General features: G+C 43.6%; 1 protein-coding gene across 12 annotated transcripts in view; it reads left to right on the top strand.

The window, feature by feature from the left end:
• PITPNC1 (phosphatidylinositol transfer protein cytoplasmic 1) overlaps nucleotides 1-22,956 on the top strand; it is a 274,896-nt gene that overhangs the window by 57,556 nt on the left and 194,384 nt on the right. The window contains exon 1 of one of the 12 annotated variants that reach the window (XM_058705663.1): nucleotides 2,281-3,312. The exons of the other annotated variants lie outside the window; for them this stretch is intronic. Within the exon in view, the coding sequence (XP_058561646.1) occupies nucleotides 3,178-3,312 (135 nt within the window). The 5' untranslated portion in view covers nucleotides 2,281-3,177. Of the gene's footprint in view, nucleotides 1-2,280; nucleotides 3,313-22,956 lie in introns of those variants that run through there. 12 annotated transcript variants of the gene reach the window in all.

Below are 22,956 nucleotides of genomic sequence, written 5' to 3' on the forward strand. Positions count from 1 at the left end.
AGCAGTGAAAACACAGGCTTCATTCAGGTTATTACAGGTCATTGGCAGCCCGGAACAGAGCCAAACGGAGGGTGAGACCGGTGAGACATGCCTCTGGGGTGCAAAAAAAACCCTCATAAATAATGTCTTAATATGGGACACTTAAAAAATCATAATTCATGCAAATACTCCACGATGAACAAAGTATTAAAATGTTGAAGACGGGAATCTCACCCAGCACTGGCAACCTCAACCTCATTCGCTTCCCTCTAATTAAAAGTAGGGTCATCAAGAGCTTGAAAGGAAAAGTTTCTCATTTCTCTAAGCCTGCCTTTGCTCCTCCGGGTTTGAACTCTAGCTCCTTTAGGACCAGCTTTGTGACTTCAGGCAAATGACTTAACCTCTCTGAGCGTCTTTTCGTAAAATGAAGATCACGCTATCCGTTGCAGGGCTTTTGGTTGTTACAAATTATGTCTGTGCAGGGAGCCTGGGTGGCTCGCTTGTTTAAGCATCAGACTTCAGCTCGGGTTATGGTCTCATGGTTTGTGAGTTCGTCGGGCTCTGTGCTGACAGTTTAGAGCCCGGAGCCTGCTTCAGATGCTGTGTCTCCCCCTCTTTCGCTGCCCCTCCTCCCCCCACCCCCTCCAGTCTCTCAAAAATAAATAAAAAAGACTTAAAAATATTTTTAAAAATGATGCCTGTGAAACACTGGGTGCATAGTAGTCTCCCAATAAACGATGGGAGCTGTGAGGGTTAATGCAGCTTTATTTTCAGTTTGTAGGATGTAGCAGAGAATAGCCCCGCGCCTGTGCTTTGAACACTCATACATCGGTTCAACCCATTTCCTGTTTAGTCATGGCTTCTTGCCTGGGCCTTAGCCACGGGCCATAAGCTGTCATTTCAGTACCTCTTTCCCAGAGCAACTCAGCCTTCTGAAGCCATCCAGAAATCAGGTTTCACAGCGGCTTTTATTTATGAAGGTCTCCCTGGTCATTGTGAGTCTCTCTTGAGCGTATTTCCACACCTGATGATTCATCTGGGTGATGCCTCACTCTTGTTGTCACTTGAACTGTCCATAGTCCTGAGCTGGCCTTTGATTTGCTCCATAGAGATGGAGCGAGCAAATGTTCTTACCACGCAAGGCTGAAGCTAACATGAGCAAGACTGCAAATCAGGGAAGGAGAGCGCAGTGGGAATCCAGTTAATACTTGATACAGAAAACTGTAAAGCAGCTCAGTTATTCTCTCCCAATTGTACAGGGTGGGCGGGAACAACCATTTTTTGGTCAGCCTTTCTTCTAATCTGATTGTGGCTGCAGAGACTATAAACTGAGCCTTCCCTTTCATTATTCTCCTCCTTAGTCCTCAGGATGCAAAATGAGATGGAAGGAGGACAGGAGAGTGTCACTCAAATAACTTGCTAGCTTTGTGTGTGGGGGGGAGGGTCTTAGTTATCATTAATGGTTAATGTGTTTTGAATATTCATGAGTGACCCGGGCTTCATTGAGGGAGGCAACATGAAGGAAATACACATTTGGGCTTTCAGTCGTGTGTGCTTTGGACGTAAGCTCTTCTCTTCTGCTTAATGAATTAATAGGAACTTATTGAGTTGGGTGCAAAATGATACAAAAAACGAGGGGAATGGGATTTTTGCCCCTGAAGTATTCAGGATGTAGTTGGGTAGAATAAATTCTGCTTGAGTTGAGCACTGGGCTCACCCTCCCCGTCCTGCATTTCCCACCCGCCCGCCTCCCCCTCATTTCTGCCCTGGAAATGTTGCTTGAATCTGCCCTCTCCTCTTTCACCCTCTGGGCATTTGCTCTTGTGGTTTTTATTTTTGTTTTTCTTTAAGCTTTATTTATTTAAGTAATCTCTCCACCCAGTGTGAGGCCCGAACTCACCACCCCGGAGATCTGGAGTCTGGAGGGAGTTCCTCGGATTGAGCTAGCCAGGTGCTTTTTAAGGGTGGTCCCTCCTCATTTACTGTCTGGGTCTATTGAGAGCCCTGCCGAGCCCTATTGGAGCCGGAGGCAAAGAAGCTGTGTGTCCCTCTGTGCACTTATCAAAATATCCTCCCATATTGCGAACCAAGTGGGAAAAGTTAATAAAAGCTCTACAATATTAAACACACACACACCAATATATATAAAGTCTCATGTTGTTCAATCTGTTCCCATATCATGTCAGCTCTCTTAGACTCCCCCAGTGGAGTTGGGGTGGGGAATGGGGAGTTGGGGGGAGGTTTGCACGGCCAGTTGCGTAAGGCAGGGTTGTAAAACAAACAGCAACAACCTGGCTTTATTGACAATTTGGATTTTTGTTTTAATTGTGGGTTTTCTTGCATTACTTTTGAGTATTAAAGAAATACTGCATTAAAGTAATAGGTATCTGGATTGCTGGGCTTTCTGGCCCCCCCTTGATTTTGTACCTCCCTCGTTCATACTAATCCTGGCTCCGGTCGCCTGTGAAAGCCCACTCCCGGCTGCCATGCACACAGCTGCCAGTTACCTTCCTAATAATCCTGATGGCGATTATGTCCCTTGCGTGTCGACTCCTGATTGCCTGGGAGGTGAAATCCAACCCCCTTGGCTTGGCTTCAAGCCCTATCACAGCCCGGCCCCCACTCACCTCCCCAGGGCATCTGCCCCACCTGGCCCTGTTTTTCCTCACCAGGCCTCCACAAGACCGCACCTTGGCCCATGCCTGAGTCGTGCCTCTGTCCCCAAACTCCTGAACCTAAAATATCCCTGCTTAGCTCTTGAGTTCAACCTGGGATACCACCTTCTGGCGCGGCTGCGTTTCTGGGCTCCTCAAGTGTGCTTAACTGCTCTGTTTCCCCCACAGAAAACTGTTTGCTTCCACTCAGATTCCTCCATTGGCTCCTGTCCTCACCATTCCACTGTGATTTATCTGTTTACCTGTGTCCCTGGTTACACTGCCTGCTCTTTGAGGAGAGCAACCGGGCTTTCCTGTCAAATAAACAATGAATACGATTTTGGATACAGTGAAAAAAGCAGCAAGAGCTGCTGTGAAATAATCCATGAGAAACCGTAGCAGGCAGGGAGGGCCCTGGGCTTAAAATACGGAGTCCAATCTTAGTTCTGTCATTAGCTGGCTTTGTGATGCTAGTTATTTTCAGATTTTCACCGTGGAAACTTCCAAACATAAGCACGAGTAGAGAACCCTATGATGAACCCGCATGTACCCACTTGCATCTATAACAGTCCGCCCAGGACCAGTGTGGCTTCGGGTGAGGCCGCGCCGCCCGCCCCCAGCCCGGGACGACCCGGGAGCAAACGCCAGACGACGTATTCTTCCGCATGGAATTATTTCGGTAAGGACACTAAACTTGGAATTGATTGCAAGCTCACTATGAACCCGGTGCCAAGAAGAGTTCACAAAGGGTGGGGATCATGGGGAGGCCTTCTGCAGCAAGTCCTGAAGGATGGTTATGGATTTTGGCAAAGAAGTTCTGTTAGGTGGGAAGCTGTGAAATCATGTGAGCCGCGCACGGTCAGCAGATTGTTTTAGCTGGAGTGGGGGAGGGTGGGGAGCCGTGAATGGGGGGGAGGCCGAGCCGTGGAGTGGAGGGGCTGACGGCAACCCCCCCCCCCCCCCCCCCCCCCCCCCGCCCCATGCTCCAGAGGCAGCCTTTTGGAGGTGTAGGGATAGGCTGGGAACCTTTTTGTTTTGGTTTTACATTTTGATATTTATTCATTCCTTTTTTTTTTTTTTTTTTTTTTTTTTTTTCTTCCAAAGAAAGCTCTAGGCCCAACGTGGGGGCCTGGCAGCCAGGTGCCCCTATTTTCATTTTGTGTTATGAGTTTTGTGTTACTCTTTTTTCTTTTTAAAAGTTTTTTTTTTTAATGTTTGTTTAGTTTTGAGAGAGAGAGAGAGAGAGAGAGAGTGTGTGTGTGTGTGTGTGTGTGTGTGTGTGTGTGCGCGCGCGGGGGAGGGGCAGACAGAGAGGGAGACACAGAATCCGAAACAGGCTCCAGGCTCCAAGCTGAGGGCACAGAGCCCCACGCGGGGCTTGAACCCACGAACCGCGAGATCATGGCCTGAGCCGAAATTGGAAACTTAACCAAATGAGCCACCTGGCACCCCCAGTTTTGTGTTACTCTGAATGGTTGCACTCACCCTTGGGTGAGTGGGGCCAAGGGTTGTACTCCTATTTATTGAACCCCCTTCAGCTCTGTCTCTGGGAGCATTTTCCTTCTTAACTAATTTCTCCTTTAACAGCAAAAGGGGATGGGGCGCCTGGATGGCTCAGTGGGTTAAGCGTCTGACTTCAGCCCAGGTCATGATCTCGAGGTTCCTGGGTTCAAGCCCCGCATCGGGCTCTGTGCTGACAGCTCGGAGCCTGGAGCTTGCTTCGGATTCTGTGTCTCCCTCTCTCTGACCTTCCCCACTCACACTCTGTCTCTCTGTCTCTCAAAAATAAACAAACATTTAAAAAATATATACCTACAACAAAAAAAATAGCGAAAGGGATTATGACTGGCGCATTTGAAGGAACTGGCTCCTGTACCCACCGCGGGGCTCCCAAGGGGGGTGAGAAATGATAAGTCGGTGTTCCACGCTCAGCCCTGCGCTAAGGTGACCTGGCAGCTGGGCATTTTATCCCACTGGGTTTAATCCTTACTATGAATAACAGAGCGGAGCTTTGTTATTCATGGGGGTGGATTTCTGCTGCAGAGAGAATTAGCTGCAATCTTATTCCGAAGGTGCCTTCTGATGCCATGAGTTCTTTTGAACTGTGCATAAATAGCGGCCATTGTTTAGGTATTTGGAACATAAGGCTTCAATTGCTCTAGAAGTTTCAGTCGGACTCCAGATATCTTTGTTTGGTTGATTCCCTCTACCCCACACCCCCAAAGTAGTAGTTTTCTCCATATTGCTTTAGGGCCTGCCTCTTCAGCACCTTCTAGAACTAGGGCACAACCAGTCCTTTCACTGGAGCTTTTTCTACCAAGAGAGGGGAGAAAATTCTTCTGCCCCTACCCCCCCAAAAGACTGGAAAATAAAAGTCTATGCAAGCTTAATCAGAATCTCACACAGAATTTAAGAATATGGTAAATAAATAATTTCGTCTCTGATTAAAAATTTTTTTAATGTTTATTTATTATTGAGAGACAGAGACAGAGCATGAGCATGGGAGGGGCAGAGAGAGGAGGAGACACAGAATCTGAAGCAGGCTCCAGGCTCTGAGCTGTCGGCACAGAGCTCGACGCAGGGCTCGAACTCACAAACGGGGGGGATCATGACCTGAGCCGAAGTCAGATACTTAACAGACTGAGCTCACCCAGGGGCCCCAAGATTTTTTTAAATTTAAGTTTAGAAGAACAATATAGAGTGAATTTATCAATTTATTGCTCCCTGGAATCTCTTAGGAGGACAAGACATTTTAGAATGTCTAAAGGAAGAGTTGATTATTTATACAAATCTCAAAGCGTGCACACCCCAGTTCCCGAGCACAATATGCCTTTTGTGAAGGGGGTGCCCCTAGGAGCAGCAGATATGAAGCTTTCTTTGTCTTTGAAACAGAGAGAAACCCTTTTCTTTGAAGGTGTTTATTTTCTGAAATTTTTACCTGGGAGCTCACCTAACACATTGCTATTTTGTTACTGTTGTTGTATTTCTTTTTTTTTTTTCCACGTAGTGAGAATTTTTAAGATGTACTCTCTTAGCAACTTTCAAATATACGATCACCACTCTGTATGCTCCGTCCCTAGGACTTACTTATTACATTGCCTTGCTCGAAAAGTCTTCTTGAAAATGGTTTGTGGGCTCAATCTGGGTGTTTTGGTTTTTGGTTTTCCTTTGCTCACTTCAGTCTCCACAGGTTTCTGAGCGTGTGGCCGTCTGTGCTTCCGCTTCCCAGAGTAAAAGTGATTTTCTCATCTGGGACCAGATGCACTCAGAACTGATGCAGTTTTCGCTGACTTAGAGGAGAGGGTTCAAGGCTTCCTCAGAACCCCCAAATCTGCCCTTTGTAGGCACTTCACACATGCTCTGGTTTCTGCTTTCATAATCTTGCCTCCGTTTCTCCCCTCTGCTGGGCCCGTCTAGAACCCCCACCGGCCCATTCTCTCCTCTCTTCCGTGGCCCTGTGATTCTAGTCCTAGTCGAAGGATGAGAGTTTCTGGTGCCAAGTCCCTTCTCATCGTTCACAGTCAACATCACCGCCAGGCCAGGCCGTCTTTACTGAACTGCAGAGGTGAGCACATCCATGATAGTATTTGTTGTTCTGCTCCTTCAAGTGCTAACGTTTTTATCTCTCTGCCCTTCCTCCTTGTCACCTGCATGTTGAGACCCAGTCACTTAAAACCATTTGGTTGTACTTATTTAATTTGCGCCGACCTGCTAAGGGGGGTGTCCGTGTTGACAGAGCAAAGTCCCTTCCCTTGTATTTTCTCCTCTTCCATGTTTGAGTTCGGAAAGGCTTGGCGTCTGGAAGACGTTCCAAGTGGCCCAGAGAACTGCCTGTTTGATAGTGTTGATACACGTTTGTCTTGAAGCCTGACACTGGGTATTGTTAATTTAATTTGGAGCCTGTCAGCTTCTGCATTCTAATCACTCATCTGAAGGCTCGCCGAGGACCCAAGATTATTTGTGAAACTGCCATTGGAATAATCATAACACTTTTTTATTTTATTTTATTTTATTTATTTATTTTTTTTTTAATTTTTTTTCAACGTTTTTTATTTATTTTTGGGACAGAGAGAGACAGAGCATGAACGGGGGAGGGGCAGAGAGAGAGGGAGACACAGAATCGGAAACAGGCTCCAGGCTCCGAGCCATCAGCCCAGAGCCTGACGCGGGGCTCGAACTCACGGACCGCGAGATCGTGACCTGGCTGAAGTCGGAGGCTTAACCGACTGCGCCACCCAGGCGCCCCACATAACACTTTTTTAAAGGGAGAAGGACTTTCTTTTAAAGCTTATTTATTGAGAGAGAGAGAGAGAGAGAGAGAGAGAGAGAGAGAGAGAGAGAGAGAATGAGCCGGGGTGAGGCAGAGAGAGAGAGGGAGAGAGAGAATCTCAAGCAGTCTCCACACCCAGCAAAGAGCACGACTTGAGGCTCGATGCCACGAACTGTGAGATCATGACCTGAGCCAAAATCAAGAGTTTGACCCAGGAGCCCTGGGTTTTGAATATTTTAATTACTTAACTGTTTATCTTTCTAGCAGTGAGGGTAGTCCATTAGCAGTGATTGCCAACAATTAAAATAACAAGCCAACTACAATAACACTTACACTCTCAGAAAATCCAACTGAAATCACACTTCATTTTGCTTTCATGATTTAGAGGTAAATTTAGAATCAGTTTCATGATTCTTACGGTACTTTCCAAACTAAGGACTTGCTGAATGTGTTTTTACTCTTGCTATTAAGTTAGATATTTAACTTATCAAGAAATTGCTACCTAAAAGTGGGCCAGAGGCCACATCTCATATCCTTCCTCCTCAGATGGAATATGGCACAGGGGACATTTTATTTTATTTTTGTTTTTTAAAATGTTTATATATTTTGAGAGAAAGCGAGTGGCTGAGAGTGCACACATGAGCTGGGGAAAGGCAGAGAGAGAGAGAGAGGGAGAGAGAGAGAATCCCAGAGAATCTCACAGTGCAGAGTCCGATGCAGGGCTTGAACCCAGGAACCACAAAATCATGACATGACCTGAGCCAAGTTAAGAGTCTGACGCTTGTGACTGACTGAACCTCCCTGGTGCCCCTGTACAGGGGACTTTTGAAAAGAAATTGTGGTTTTTTGTGTATGTGTGTGTGTTTATATATATATATATATATATATATATATATATATATATATATATGTATGTATGTGTATATATATATGTGTGTGTGTGTGTGTGTGTGTATATGTATGTATATATATATGTGTGTGTATATATGTGTGTGTATATATGTGTGTGTGTGTATATATATATATATATATATATATAAAACCTAAAATTTACCTTTGTAACCTTTTTTAAGTATACAGTTCACTGGCATTAAGTACATTCACAATATTGTGTAACCACCACCACGGTGCATTTCCAGAACTTTTTCATCCTCCCAGATAGAAATCCTGTCCCCATTAAACACGAACTCCCCCATTCTCCCTTCCCCTGACCCCTGTCAACCACCCCTTATACTTTCTGTCGCTATGACTTTGACTGTTTTCTTTTAGGTACCTCATATAGGTGGAATCATACCGAGTTTTTCTTTTGGGTCTGGATTATTTCACTCGGCATAATGCTTCCTGGGTTCTGTGTTGTCGCGTGTATCAGAATTTCATTCCTTTTCAAGGCTGAAAAATACTCCGTTGTCTGTATGTACCACATTCTGTGTATCAGCATTCATCATCAGATGAACGGACAAGAGACTTTTATTTAATTAATTTTCAAAAATGATTATTTATTTATTTATTTATTTATTTATTTAAGTTCTCTGCCCAACGTAGGGCTCAAACTCATGACCCCAGGATCAAGAATCACACGCTGTACCCATTGAGCCGGCCAAGGCACCCGACCAGAGACTTTTAAAACATTAGTTTTGCTCATCTGATCTAGCGCACACGAGATTGCACACGAGACTCCTGTGGGAAGTGGTATTAGCTTTAATTATTAGGTAAAAGATTAATGGAAAGATTTTAAAACTATGTTTACAGCTTTATTAGTCGAGGTACAGTTGAGGTGTAATAAACCACCCTGACTTAAAATGTACAGTCTGACGAGTCTTGCCACACGTACAGTGCCCGTGAAATCATCGCCCCAATCAAGGTAAAGAAATATTTGTCATCCCTAACGGTTTCCCGGTGCCCCTTTGAAGTCCATTTCTCACCCCCTACGCTGCCCCCACGGGCTTCCAGGTACACTACCTTTCTCAACCTTCCCGCAGGGGGTGGCCAAGCGCCGAGCTGCTGGCCAAAGGGATGTGAGCAGAAGTGAGAGCACTCCTCCAGGCCCAACCTCCCACATGTGAGCCTTTCTCTCTTCCCGGTGTCCTGGCAGAACAGCAAAGGTGACCCACTTGTTGGTGACGGCACAGCCCTCATCAGCCTGGATCTCTGAATGACTGTGTGGAGCAGGGTGCCCCATCCCACGGCCAATGAACCTCTCCCTGAGTGCTGGTTGCAACAACTGGTGTCACTTCAGCTGATAACGGTGCTATTCACAGAGGGGCGCTTGGGTGGCTCAGGCGGTTGAGCGTCCGGCTTCGGCTCAGGTCACGATCTCACCGCTGGTGAGTTCGGGCGCCGCGTCGGGCTCTGTGCTGACGGCTCGGAGCCTGGAGCCTGCTTCCGATTCTGTGTCTCCCTCTCCCTCTGCCCCTCCCCCACTCATGCTCTGTCTCTCTTTCTCAAAAATAAGTAAACATTAAAAATATTAAAAAAAAAAAAATTCACAGAGCTCTTACAGACCGACAAGAAATAACCACACAACCCAGTATGTTAGGTTGACTGTAGTAATCATTTCAATACGTATACGTGTACCGTGTCATCATAGTTTTATTCCCTTTTATATGCAATTTTTCTTTAAAATAACATAAACATTTTCTCCTTTTTTAAAAAAAATTTTTAACGTTGATTCATTTTTTGAGAGACACAGAGAGACAGAGCATGAATGGGGGAAGGGAGAGAAGGAGGGAGACACAGAATCCAAAGGGGGCTCTGGGCTCCTAGCGGTCAGCACAGAGCCCGACATGGGGCTCGAACTCACAGACCGCGAGATCATGACCTGAGCTGAAGTCGGTCGCTCAACCGATTGAGCCACCCAGGCGCCCTTAAATTTTTTTTTCTTTTTTAAACGTTTATTCATCTTTGAGAGACAGAGCATGAGCGGGGAAGGGGTAGAGAGAGGGAGACACAGAATCCGAAATGAGCTCCAGGCTCCAAGCTGTCAGCACAGAGCCCAACGTGGGGCTGGAACTCCCGAACCGTGAGATCATGACCTGAGCTGAAGTCAGACACTTAACCGACTGAGCCATCCAGGTGCCCCCAAATTTTCTTTTTAATAGGTGTCATTTGGAAGTCTCTCTTCCTTCTAATTTCCAGCTCTTCTTTCGCTTTGGGGGTCATTTCTTGAGCCCCTCCACTGTGCGAGGTGCTGACTGTATAATGATGAACAACTTCTACCCTGCCCTTGGGGAATTTTTTGTCTGACAGGCCCATACAGACAGGTGGCCACGCAAGCAGAAAGCAGAGGGGAAGGTGGGAGACTCACTATTGGAGAAGGACCCTATTCACTGGCAGTGGTGGGTGCGTGGGAGTGGGGGAAGGCCTGAGGAATGAAGGGTTCTAGGTTACGTTCAGAGTTCTCTTACCCAAAAGGCTAGAAATGGACAGGAACAGAATCAAAGACCATCTACATAAGGGGGATCTGTAATGCTGCAGTCATTCCATTCCTAGGCATGATTTCCAGTAAAATTATTTTCAAGTTTTACCATCAAAGACTCTTCCCTCCCATAACAGTAGAGCACAACTTGATCTCTCCTGGCCCGCAGATAGACAGAAGGTTGTGTGTATGAGACGATCAACTTTCAAGCAATATTACCGTACATTGTAGAACACAATTTCAAAATCTGTTCTGTGCACTATATTCTCATTTGTACATAATACAAAGAATATAATGAACTTGTCCATGATGGAAGAATAAAGTGTTGAATCTGGGCTTCCTGGCATTTAGTTCACTGTTCTTCTGTCTACAATTCTTTGTTTTTTACTTATTTTTTTAATTTTTTAAATTTTATTTTATTTTTTGAGAGATAGAGTGCGCATTGGGGAAGGGCAGAGAGAGAGGGGGACGCAGAATCCGAGGCAGGCTCCAGGCTCCGAGCTGTCAGCACAGAGCCTGACGTGGGGCTCGAACCCATGAGCTGTGAGATCACGCCCTTGAGCCAAAGTAGGGCGCCTAACCAACTGAGCCACCCAGGCACCCCTTTTTGTCTACAATTCCTAATGTCCTACAATTATCCTACTATTCCTGTATGTAATAGTGTATGAAATGTTTTGGTCATGTCATGTGTCAGCCATTGTTGGGCATTGGGAAGGTCCAGGAAGGTAAGTCTCCAGGCTGCTGATTTGCATAGTATATTATTGAAAGAATTGTAGAACTGTTGTGCATTTGGGTGGTTGTAGGTGAACTGAGGGGCCACAGGTGCAATCTCTCGAACTCACGGACCGCGAGATCGTGACCTGAGCAGAAGTCGGCCGCTTAACCGACTGAGCCACCCAGGCGCCCCTGTAATTACTAACTCTTTATAAAAATCCGTTAGCCATCTGCTGGGAACAAACTGTCAGAATAGTAAGAGAGGAAAAGGCGTTTTCTTAATGTCTCTGCAGGCATGATGCGGAAGGTAGACTCTTGCTGGCGTTTTTAATCTTGAGCCCTATCTACTTGCTGCTTGTATGAGTCCATGTGATTTTGAACTCACTTCAGTGGGTTTATTGACCATATATATATATACACATACACATATATATATACACATATATATATAGTTTTATATATATATATGATTATATACATATATATATATATATATATACACACACACGTATATATGTGTATATATATGTATATATTTTTTCCCCCCTGCTAAGGATTCCCCAAGGCATAGCTTCAGCCCCAGACGCTTTCCAATTTTGCAGCTGTGCACCGGATGTTTGTACGTGAATATTTTCACGACACCTCAAAAATCAACCCAAAGCAGGATTCGTTGTGCCCTTCCCCCCAAACCAGCCTCTGGTCCTGTGTTCCTTGCCTTCTTCAGTGACACCACTGTCTTTGCAGGTGCTAGGACCAGAAGCCAGCTGTGTCTCTCTCCCACTACCTCATTAGAACCTAAAAGGCTCATTCTATCTTCCAAATGTCTCTTTGCTCTGACTTCTGCCACTTTCATTTCTGTCTTTCACCTGGACGCAGCGTCTTGGTTTTTTTTTTCCCCTGTCTCTAAGTCACGTTTTCACATAGGCTCCAGAGTTAGCTTTCCAAAACTCAAATTTGATAGTCACCTCCTTAAAATTCTTAATGACGTTTATCACCTATGAGATGAAGTACCAACTTCCTAGTGACCCCTCCTGATTTCTTGCTTACCCTCCTGTGCACCCTGCCCTCCAGGATCACGTATTTGTTCTCCTTCCTCAAATGCTACCTTAGTTTTCATTCCTCTTTTCGCCTTTGCACACCGTTAAATCCTCGCCTCCACGACACGTCCCTTACTCTAATGTTATCGCATGGTTCTGTCTCTTGCAGAGCCTCCCCTACCCTTTTTTCCACCTCAGGCAGTCAGCCGCCCCTCTGATCCTTGCGTTTGTTCAAAGAGCTTTGTTGTGATGTAATCCGCGTACGGTTAATACACCCGTGGTCAGCGTGCCGATGAGCTCTAGTGAATGCGTACGTTTGTGCCACCATCACTGCAACACAGTTCTATAACTTTCCATCATCCCCCAGATTTCCCTCATGGTTGTTTGTGGTCACTCCTTGCTCTTGCCCCAATCCCAGGCAACCACTCACGTGCTTTCCGCCTCTGTGGTTTTGTCCTTTTCTAGAAATTTCATCTAAAATCATGGAGTACGTGGTCTTTTGAGAGTGGCTTCTTTCACTTAGGATCCTGTTTCTGAGCTCATCCATGTTGTTGAGTGTATCAGTAGTCGGTTCCTTTTTACCTTTTGAGTAGTGTTCCATTTTATGGATGTACCCTATTTGTTTACCCATTCACCGGTTGATGGATATTTGGGTTGTTTCCAGTTTGGGGCTATTATAAAAATACTGCTATGATCATTGGTCTGCAAGTCTTAATGTGGACACATGCTTCCATTGCTCTTGCATAGATACTCAGGAGTAGAATTTCTGGGTCAGATGTTAAGTGTATGTTTAACGTTTGAAGAAAATTGCAGACTGTCTTCCAAAGTGGCTGTTATATGTTCTATTGCGACGACGAGCAGCGTATAAGCGTTTTGGTTTCCCCACATCGTTGATGCCAATACTCGATGTTATCTGTCCTGTTGCTTATAGCTATCGTTTTGGGTGTGTGGTGTTATCTCCCTGTAGTTTTGATTTGCATTTCCTGTGGTCTTTTAAAACTGCTTTGTATTATAGAATGTATTGTATTGATATTTATCTTCTTCTAATCTGTGAGCTATTTTAGGGCTGATCCATCTATCTAGCAGAGTGCCATTGGGCAGGTACCTGTTAAATACTTAAGGTTTGTTGAAGGAATGAATGAGCAAACTGATACTTAGTATGAGTGGCCAATTCTCAGTCATTTCGGGTAACAGAAAACATTGATAAATTAACTCTTGAGATGATAGAAAAGTCAAGTTTCCTCCCCTGAACACATTTTTTTTTTTTTTTGCCAGTTTCCAAGGAGCAATACCTTGACTGAAGTAAATTTTGCTTCCTTTCCTTTCCTTCTCTCTTCTCTTCTCTTCTCTTCTCTTCTCTTCTCTTCTCTTCTCTTCTCTTCCCTTCCCTTCCCTTCTCTTCCCTTCCCTTCCCTTCCCTTCCCTTCCCTTCCCTTCCCTTCCCTTCCCTTCCCTTCCTTTCCCTTCTCTTCTCCTCTCTTTTTTCTTTTCTTTTTCACCCATCGGTGGGAATTAAAACATGTAGACAGAAACTTCATCTCTAAATGACTAAGAGCTTGTTGAATAGCTTGGGAGAGAGAGCCATTTGGGTTATTGATTACTTCCAAGTTCTGGGAGTGGGGGATTTCCACCAGTACTATGACTATCTGCCAGTTCTCCACTTCTCTCTCAGTTTGAGCAGAAGTCTGCAGACATTTTCTGTAAAGGGTCAAATAGTAACTATCCAGGTTTTGTGGGCCAGGAAACAATATCAAGGATGTTACATGGGCGCTTATATAATGAGAGACTGAACAAATCTCCATGAATTTTTATTGATGAAATTCAAAACATATTAATAATCGGGTACAATTTTTTATAATACAGATTTACTAATGAGAATAGAATTTTGGCGGGGGAGAATAACATTTTGCTTAGAGTTCAAAGGTAATGTTTCCTATCATCATGGTAGAAACGGGGCCTCGTTATCCAATAAAGCTTCCCTGAAAACACCATGGTCGTCTGTCTTGAGAATTCACCAGAATGTGCTGGCTGTGTTGGCGCTGATTGCGTTGGAAAACTTTTCACAGGGAGGAGCTGATTAACAGCATAGGCTCTGGGCTAAGACTCCTTGGGTTTGAATGCCTGCAGAGATTCAATAACTATGAGATCTTTGACTACTTACAAACCTATCTAGAAGCTTCTGTTCCCTCATCTATAAAATGAGTAATAGCACCTACTTCACAAGGATATTGTAAAGATTAAATACAGAGATTCAGAATGACATTTTGTAAATATTATTCTTCTCTTGATTTTGAGCCGTGTAAAAATGTGAAAAACCATTGTTAACTCACAGGCAGTACAAAAATGGGTGAAGGGCTGGGTTTGGCCTGCAAGACATAGTTTATGGGCCCCTGCAGTAGCGTATAAACTGAAATTATTGCCACTTATTTTGGAAATAATGATTACTTTTTTCTAATTGCAAAGCACCATATGCTCATTGGAGGAAATTTGGAAAACACAGAAATGCACAATAAAACAGAAGTCATCCAGAATCTCCATCATCCAAAGATGTTTTATTGGTAGCATGTCACCATCTATCCTTATAGTCTGTAGCGTTCATATGTAAACATACATTTCTTATTTTATTTATTTGTTTGTTTTTTCTGTATTGAAACGTTTTTTAAAATGTTTATTTATTTTGAAAGAGAGAGAGAGAGAGAGAGAACGCTCGCGTGAGCAGGGGCGGGCCAGAGAGAGAGGGAGAGAGTGAATCTCAAGCAGGCACAGAGCCAGACTCGGGGCTCGAACTCACAAACCATGAGATCATGACCTGAGCCAAAATCAAGAGTTGGATGCTCAACCAATTGAGCCATCCAGGTGCCCCTCTATGATGTTATATTTTATTTTATTTTATTTTATTTTATTTTATTTTATTTTGAGAGAGAGAGAGGGGGAGAGAGAGCATGCACACAGGAGGGCAGAGGGAGAGGGAGAGGGAGAGAGAATCCCAAGTAGGCTTCATGCTGACAGTGTAGATAGAGCCTGATGTGGGGCTTGATCTCACGAGCTGTAAGATCATGACCTGAGCTGAAACCAAGAGTCGAATGCTTAACTGACTGAGCCACCCAGGCGCCCCAGTTTGTTTGCATTCATAGTAATTGTTGACATATTTTAGATTATTTCTCTTATTTCATGCTATTTCCAACACCTTTCCTTTGCTTTCTTTTTCTCTTTTCTTTTTTTTTTAAAAATTTTTTTTTTTCAACGTTTTTTTATTTATTTTTGGGACAGAGAGAGACAGAGCATGAACGGGGAAGGGGCAGAGAGAGAGGGAGACACACAGAATTGGAAACAGGCTCCAGGCTCCGAGCCATCAGCCCAGAGCCTGACGCGGGGCTCGAACTCACAGACCGCGAGATCGTGACCTGGCTGAAGTCGGACGCTTAACCGACTGCGCCACCCAGGCGCCCCTCTTTTTCTCTTTTCTTATCTCTTACTGAATTCAATTTTATCTATTCCTACCCCTCCTTTTTTTCTCTATTAGTTTTGTTGGCCTTAAATATTTAAGGTGCGCCCTTAATATTTAAGACTTAAATAACAGTTTAAAATTAATTATACCTCTGCCTGGTTTATTTTCTTTTTATTTAGTATTATAATTTCTCCCCAGTTTTGGTATTTTATTGTCTTTGATCTTCTGCAGGCTGACTACAGTGTGTGTAGATTTATTTTGATTTATCCTGCTCAGAATTTGGTATTATTCTCTACTTGGAGGATTTATGGCTTTCACAGTTCTGGAACATCCTGTCTTTTAAAATATTGCTTCTCCTCGGGTACCTGGGTGGCTCAGTCAGTTAAGCATCCGACTTTGGCTCAGGTCATGATCTCACAGTTTGTGGGTTCGAGCCCTGTGTTGGGCTCTATGCTGACAGCTCAGAGCCTGGAGCCTGCTTTGGATTCTGTGTCTTCCTCTCTCTCTCTGCTCTTCTCCCGCTCATGTTCTGTCTCTCTGTCAAAAATAAGTAAATATTAAAAATTTTTTAAAAATATTGCTTCTCTTTCATTTTAGCAACCATAAAATGTGCCTCCACATCTGGTGTGGGAAGCATAGTTGATTGACCCCCAGATGCCACATCTAAGGATTTACTCAAAAGCTATCTTCCCCTGGGATGCTCCCTGTTTTGGACTGAGTGTGATGGGGGTTCTAGAACGTGCTGGCCTATTCCTGTAAGATGTTGGACTCCTCCAACGAGTGACTTTGGCTCAAGGGTTCTCAGCCAAGTGGCCAAAAACTTTCTCAGAGTTGTGCTTCATTTTCAGTCTCATCCTTTCCAACATGCCTTTTTCCTCTTCCTCCTTTAGAAGTTATACCTACATCATGGTCTGCACGTCCTCCTTAGCTACTCCTGTTTTTCTCTAACATCCTTCCTTGGCATCTGCATCTTGGAGGATCCAAACTAATACAATTTCTATTTTGGTCATCTGGATCTTGCATTAAATTCATATGGACCTTCTCATTTTTCATGTACTCATTGTCCCTATTCTGTGGTCATTCTTTCATGTCCCTTTCATCTCTCTGATCCCTTTGGTAATGTCCTCAGATCTGTCTTCCATTTTACTTAATTCTCTCTTCTTTTGTGTCTAGTCTGCTGTTTAACCTTTCTGTTGATTTTTTAACATCAGTGTTTATAATAGTCATTTGTTGAAGTTCTATTTGGCGTATTTTCAAATCTGACTATTACCTTTTTCATATTTTTTCCCTCAGGGTTTTATTTTCTCCTTTATGTCTTTAATAGTTTTTCTTTTCTTTTCTTTTCTTTTCTTTTCTTTTCTTTTCTTTTCTTTTCTTTTCTTTTCTTTCTTTCTTTCTTTCTTTCTTTCTTTCTTTCTTTCTTTTTCTTTCTTTCTTTCTTTCTTTCTTTCTTTCTTTTTCTTTCTTTCTTTCTTTCTTTCTTTCTTTCTTTCTTTCTTTCTTTCCTTCCTTCCTTCCTTCCTTCCTTCCTTCCTTCCTTCCTTCTTTCCTTCTTTCCTTCTTTCCTTCTTTCCTTCTTTCTTTCTTTCTTCCAGAGAGAGAGAGCACAAGTTGGGGAGGGAGCAGAGGGAGAGAGAGAGAATCTTAAGCAGTCTCCACACTCAGTGTGGAGTCTGATATAGGGCTCGATCCCACGACCCTGGAATCATGATCTGAGTAGAAATCAAGAGTCGGACGTTCAACTGACTGAGCCATCCAGGTGCCCCATGTCTTTAATAGTTTTAAACATACTTACTTAGTATTCTCGGTTTCAAATTATAATTTTATTATCCCAAGTTCCTGGACTTGTTTGTTGTGTTTGCTGTTTTCTGCTCATGGTATTTTATAATTTTAGATTTTCTCATAAGCTGATTTTTAGTGGGGATTATTCTTTTTCTGTGGGGATCTCATGTGGCCTGATAGTGGGACTTCTCCAGAACAATTTGCATTATTGTTCTAGAGATCCCATGAGTATCCCTGGCTTGGGACCAACGTTTCTGCTAATTTCTTAGTTTGGAATTTTTCCAATCATTATGCTCATGGTTTGGATCTGGGATATCCATTTTTTAGGGGAGAGTTTTGTTTGGTTTTTGTTTTCCCTGTAGAGCCCAGGGACCTATGAAATTGTCGTCTTGGACCCTTTTCCCAGGGGAAGAGTTTTTCCCCTTAATCTTCACTGAGGAAGCAACCCTTGGAGGATTCCGCCTCTCCTGAAGGGTGTTCGTTCTAGCTCTGCTTATGGCAGCTCAAGGTTTTATCTCCTCTGTCCACTTGGGTTTTAAAATCCAAGTCTGTAAGTTACCAAAGCAGCCTCAGGATTAGCTCACTTGCTTTCACTCACTTTTTCCCCTTTTCAGGTCATATTTTACCCAGCATTCCTATGTGTTTGTAGCGAGAAGTTGTTTTTTGTTTTTTCAAATATCTTAGCCTATCACCATGTTGTTGAATCAGAAGCCCTATTTACCACATTCAGTTCTTTTTTTTCCCCCCTAACTTTTTAAGGTTTATTCATTTTTCGGAGACAGAGACAGAGCATGAGTGGGGAGGGGCAGAGAGGGAGACAGAGAAGCTGAAGCAGGCTCTAGGCTCTGAGCTATCAGCACAGAGCTGGACTCGGGGCTCAAACTCACGGACCGTGAGATCATGACCTGAGCTGAAGTCTCACGCTTAATCCACTGAGCCACCCAGACTGACCCCCCTCCCTGCCCCCCGCCCCCCGCCACATTCAGTTCTATGCTTCAAGCCTTCTCTGGGCACCAGTTTCTAAGCAGTGTCATTAGTGAAACCCATAAACTCACTCATGATTAGAAAACCCGGGCCTTTGATTGTGTTGAGACTGTAGGTCTATAGTGTATCTTGAAGGGTTTGGAAAGATTACCTTTATCTTCCAATCTGTGGTAACTTCATTGGTAAATCACGAAGCCCTTTAAGATTTTACAAATAGAACTGACACTTAGAAAGTGATGATGGGGAGGGAGGGGGTGCCTGGGTGGCTCAGTTGGTTGAGCATCTGACTTTGGCCTGGGTCATAATCTTGCCATTCCCAGGTTCGAGCTCCACATTGGGGTCTGTGCTTGACAACTCAGAGCCTAGAGCCTGTTTGGATTCTGTGTCCTACTCTCTCTCTCTCTCTCTCTCTCTCTCTCTTTCTCTCTCTCTCTGCCCCTCCCCCACTTGCGCTCTGTCTCTCCCTCTCTCTCTCAAAAATAAATAAACACTAAAAAAATTAAAATGATGATGGGGGTGCTTGGGTGGCTAAGTTGGTCAAGTGTCTGACTCTTGATTTTGGCTCAGGTCATGATCTCACCATTCATGAGATCGAACCCCACATTGGCCTCTGTGCTGATGTTGTGGAGCCTGCTTGGGGTTCTCTCTTTCCCTCTCTCTCTGCCCCACCTCTGTTTGCCCTCTCTCAAAATAAATAAATCATAAACATTTTAAAAACATTTTAAAAATGTTAAAACATTTTAAAAAATGATGACATTGTTTTGTCATTATTTCTTTTACTGCACGGGCCTAGTAATAGAGCTCTCTGTTTTCCTCCCCACTTTCTCCCAGCTTTCCCACCATCCTTCTCAATTTGTCCTTTGTCAACAGGACAGAAAAAAGAGGTTGAAGTGATATATGGGTATAATCCTCTGTGCACTGCTAAAAAGATAAACTTAAATGAAGTGATTTATTACCTGTGACAGGTATACTGCACCCAAAATTGTCTGTCAAAGTTAGTGCCTCATTGATTTTCCATACTTTCTCTGTCTGCCTCTGGCTTGCCATTGTTCATTAGAGGTGAGTAAACAGTTTAAGGTGGCGGGGTTTTCTCCCAGTCTGGGCACTCTGCCGCAGGGGTTGGGTTAGCCTTTCTTTGTGTTGGAGGGCTCAGGACTTTTGCCTTCAACTGTATGAGAAGGATAAATTCCACCGGTACCTTGGGATGACTCAAACTAGAAGTAAAACATATTCTATACTCCCATTTTGAAAAGGCTTCTAGAATCTTCCTATTCGAGTCAAAGAAATAATAGGCTCAGTAGAATAGCACAGGATAATAGACAGCTGTAGGAGCAGAGCCTGAGTAGGGCTGGTCTGTATTAGTTGATGATATGGAACATTTGGTGGGAACTAATGAAATGGGAGTCTCTTTTCACTTGAGGGGACCACATGCATATCACACAGGACATGTGTTTCCTGTTTTTCTCCAAACCCGTCCCACTGTGTTGGAGAGTGACGAAGCAGAAATCTTCTCAGCAACCACAGTTCGGCCTTGGGAGTCAGGCTCAGTGTCCTCCATCTTCAGCAATGCCCAGATATTGAGGCAGTTGTTTTTAAAATCTTAAAAATTTTCGACTTGCATGGACCTCAGATCTTTTCGTTCACCGTTCTAACTTTATGTAGACTAGGAATCTGGACCCTGCCAAGTATTCGATAGCTTGTTCATTGTCATAGAACGAGTCACTTGCGCGGCCAGGATGACGACCCGCCTGTCACCCATTACCCTTCCTGGGAGGGCTTCTCCTCTGCTTCTCTGGGAACTCTGGGCAGAGCTCGGTTTGCCTGCACGACAGACACGCTTCGTGAATTGAAAACCTGTGCTGTTCGTAGCTCTCATCTTTGAAGTTCATTTGCTTGGTTCTTTGATCAGAAAGAGAGTTCTGTGTATTATGGGTTGGAAAGAGTGAGCTTAACTCTGATTTTTCTTTTCTTTTTTCTGTCTTGCGCTTAAGGTATAGTAATCTAGTATAGTAAGGTATAGTGGCCTACTGCTCCATAGTGGGCACTTTCCAAATACATATTGTGCTGGAAAAAAGACTGCTTTTATGCCAATGGGGTGGAGCCAGGGAATTGATTTATATCATGTAATGACATTTCCTAATTGGCAAATTTGGTGTGGGTGGTGAAGACTAGTTTGATCACTAAATAGTTACAGTTGACCCTTGGACAATTGCAGGAGTCAGGAGGTATTGACCTCCTCCCCCCCATCCTACACAGGTAGAAATCTACATATAACTTTTGACTCCCCCAAAACTTAACTACCAGCAGCCCACTGTTGACCAGAAACCTTACTGTAACGTTGAGCCGACGAACACATCTTTTGTATGTTATATGTACCTATATACTGTGTTCCTACAATAAAGTAAGTTAGAGAAAAGAAAATGTTGTCTACAGCCATACCACCCTGAACGCGCCTGATCTCGTCTGATCTCGGAAGCTAAGCAGGGTCGGGCCTGGTTAGTACTTGGATGGGAGAAAAGAAAAATGTTCTTAAGAAAATCATAAGGAAGAGCAAATACATTTGCAGTTCTGTACCGTATTTTATTGAAAAAATCTGCATCTGAGTGAATCTACACAGTTCAAACGTGTGTTGTTCAAGGGTTAATAACTATATAGACAAATACATAGATTGTGTTTATATATACACACATGTATACATAGTAATATACTAATGGTATTTGGCATTTTTAATTAAAGGTTTTTTTAAAGTTTATTTATTTGAGGGAGAGAGAGAGAAAGAGAGTGAGCGGGGGAGAGGCAGAGAGAGAGAGAGGGAGAGAGAGAATCCCAAGCGGGCTTTGCACCATCAGTGCAGAGACCAAAGTAGGGCTTGAATGCATGTGAGATCATGACCTGAGCTGAAACCAAAAGTCAGATGTTTAACTGACTGAGCCACTCAGGTGCCCCAGCATTTTTTATTTTAAAAATGATAAGCATCCTGTAGTAATTTGTACTTATAAATACTATTACATAGCAAGTAACAGTTTATAATAGCTTAAGGGGGATGAATATTGCTGGACAGTTCTCTCTTTGTACCTCTGATTGACAGCTAGGGGGAGTTGAAAGTGTGATTTGTGTTAGTTTTCTTTTTTCTTTCTTTCTTTTTTTTAAAAAATTTTTAAATGTTTATTTTTGAGAGGGAGAGAGACAGCATGAGCAGGAGAGGGGCAGAGAGAGAGAGAGAGGGAGGGAGGCACAGAATCTGAAGCAGGCTTCAGGCTCCAGCTGACAGCACAGAGCCTGACACGGGGCTAGAACCCATGAACCGCGAGATCATAATCTGAGCCTAAGTCGGACGTTTAACAGACTGAGCCACCCAGGTGCCCCTCTTTTTTTTTTTTTTTTTTTTTTTTCCAACGTTTTTTATTTATTTTTGGGACAGAGAGAGACAGAGCATGAACGGGGAGGGGCAGAGAGAGAGGGAGACACAGAATCAGAAACAGGCTCCAGGCTCCGAGCCATCAGCCCAGAGCCTGACGCGGGGCTCGAACTCACGGACCGCGAGATCGTGACCTGGCTGAAGTCGGACGCTTAACCGACTGCGCCACCCAGGCGCCCCTTTTTTTTCTTTTTTAAAGATTTTATTTTTAAGTAATCTCTACATCCAACGTGGGGCTCGAACCTACAACCCCAAGATCAAAAGTCACATACATGCTCTACCAACTGAGCCAGTCAGGTGCCCCCAGTTTTCTTGTTTAAATACTTATCTGCCGTACTGAATAATCACTTTTTAATTGAATTTGTGGCATATTTTGCCATCGTATGCATTTGTGGCAACGTTGATTCAGCTTTCCCTGAGCCCAAACTACCAGTTCTTACAGGTTAAGCAGGATGTTGCCTTCATGCTGAGATTAGTTTGTGCTTCACATAGTTGGAGGTCTGAGGAAGCAAAATCAGCTTACAGAAGTCCCTCCCTTAGGGTCAGGAAGCACCACAGATATCAGGAGAAGGTACCTGAATGTGTATATGGTGGTGAAAATGGCAGGATAACTTAGGCGTTCATATAAGCAGAGAAAAAAATATATAGACCTGCATTATGTGCATTTTCTTCTCTGTGTTCCTTAGTGGTCTGATTATTCGTGTGGCCGAGATGTAAAATCTTTGAGCTTCTAACATCATAGTTATTCATAAAGGCATTTAGGCTGATGGCTTTCTCAGAACGTTCTGCTCTTCAGGATGGAACTTCATCTATATTTCAACGAATTTCTAAACGGGGGAGGGAAACAGAACATTTTTCCTTTGATTAATTCATTGGTGTTTTAGTCCTCAAGGACTCATATACCAGTGAACTCCAAAAGGAAGTCCGTAAAGGGAGAATCGTAAATTGGAATTGGAACCGTGAAACTTGCCCCATAAAAATCTTTGAGTGCTGTTCTAAATTCAACATCTGAAATATAACGGACTAGGCAAAGATTTATGAAAGCTAATTTAAAAAGCTAATTTAAAATTGTACCCAAGAAGCACCGTCTTATGAGTTGTATGGAGTGTTTAGGCTTTTAAAAGTTTTACTCTTTTACAATTACCTGGATCTTAAGCTAATTTGCCCAAGAATCAAGTACTTTAACTTAGCATTACTCCTAGTTAGATCACAGAGGCATGCTTTGCATTCTTGGGCTGTTCACTGGGACTATGCC

This window comes from Neofelis nebulosa, chromosome 16 (genome assembly GCF_028018385.1).
Source record: "Neofelis nebulosa isolate mNeoNeb1 chromosome 16, mNeoNeb1.pri, whole genome shotgun sequence".
Classification (NCBI taxonomy): domain Eukaryota; kingdom Metazoa; phylum Chordata; class Mammalia; order Carnivora; family Felidae; genus Neofelis; species Neofelis nebulosa.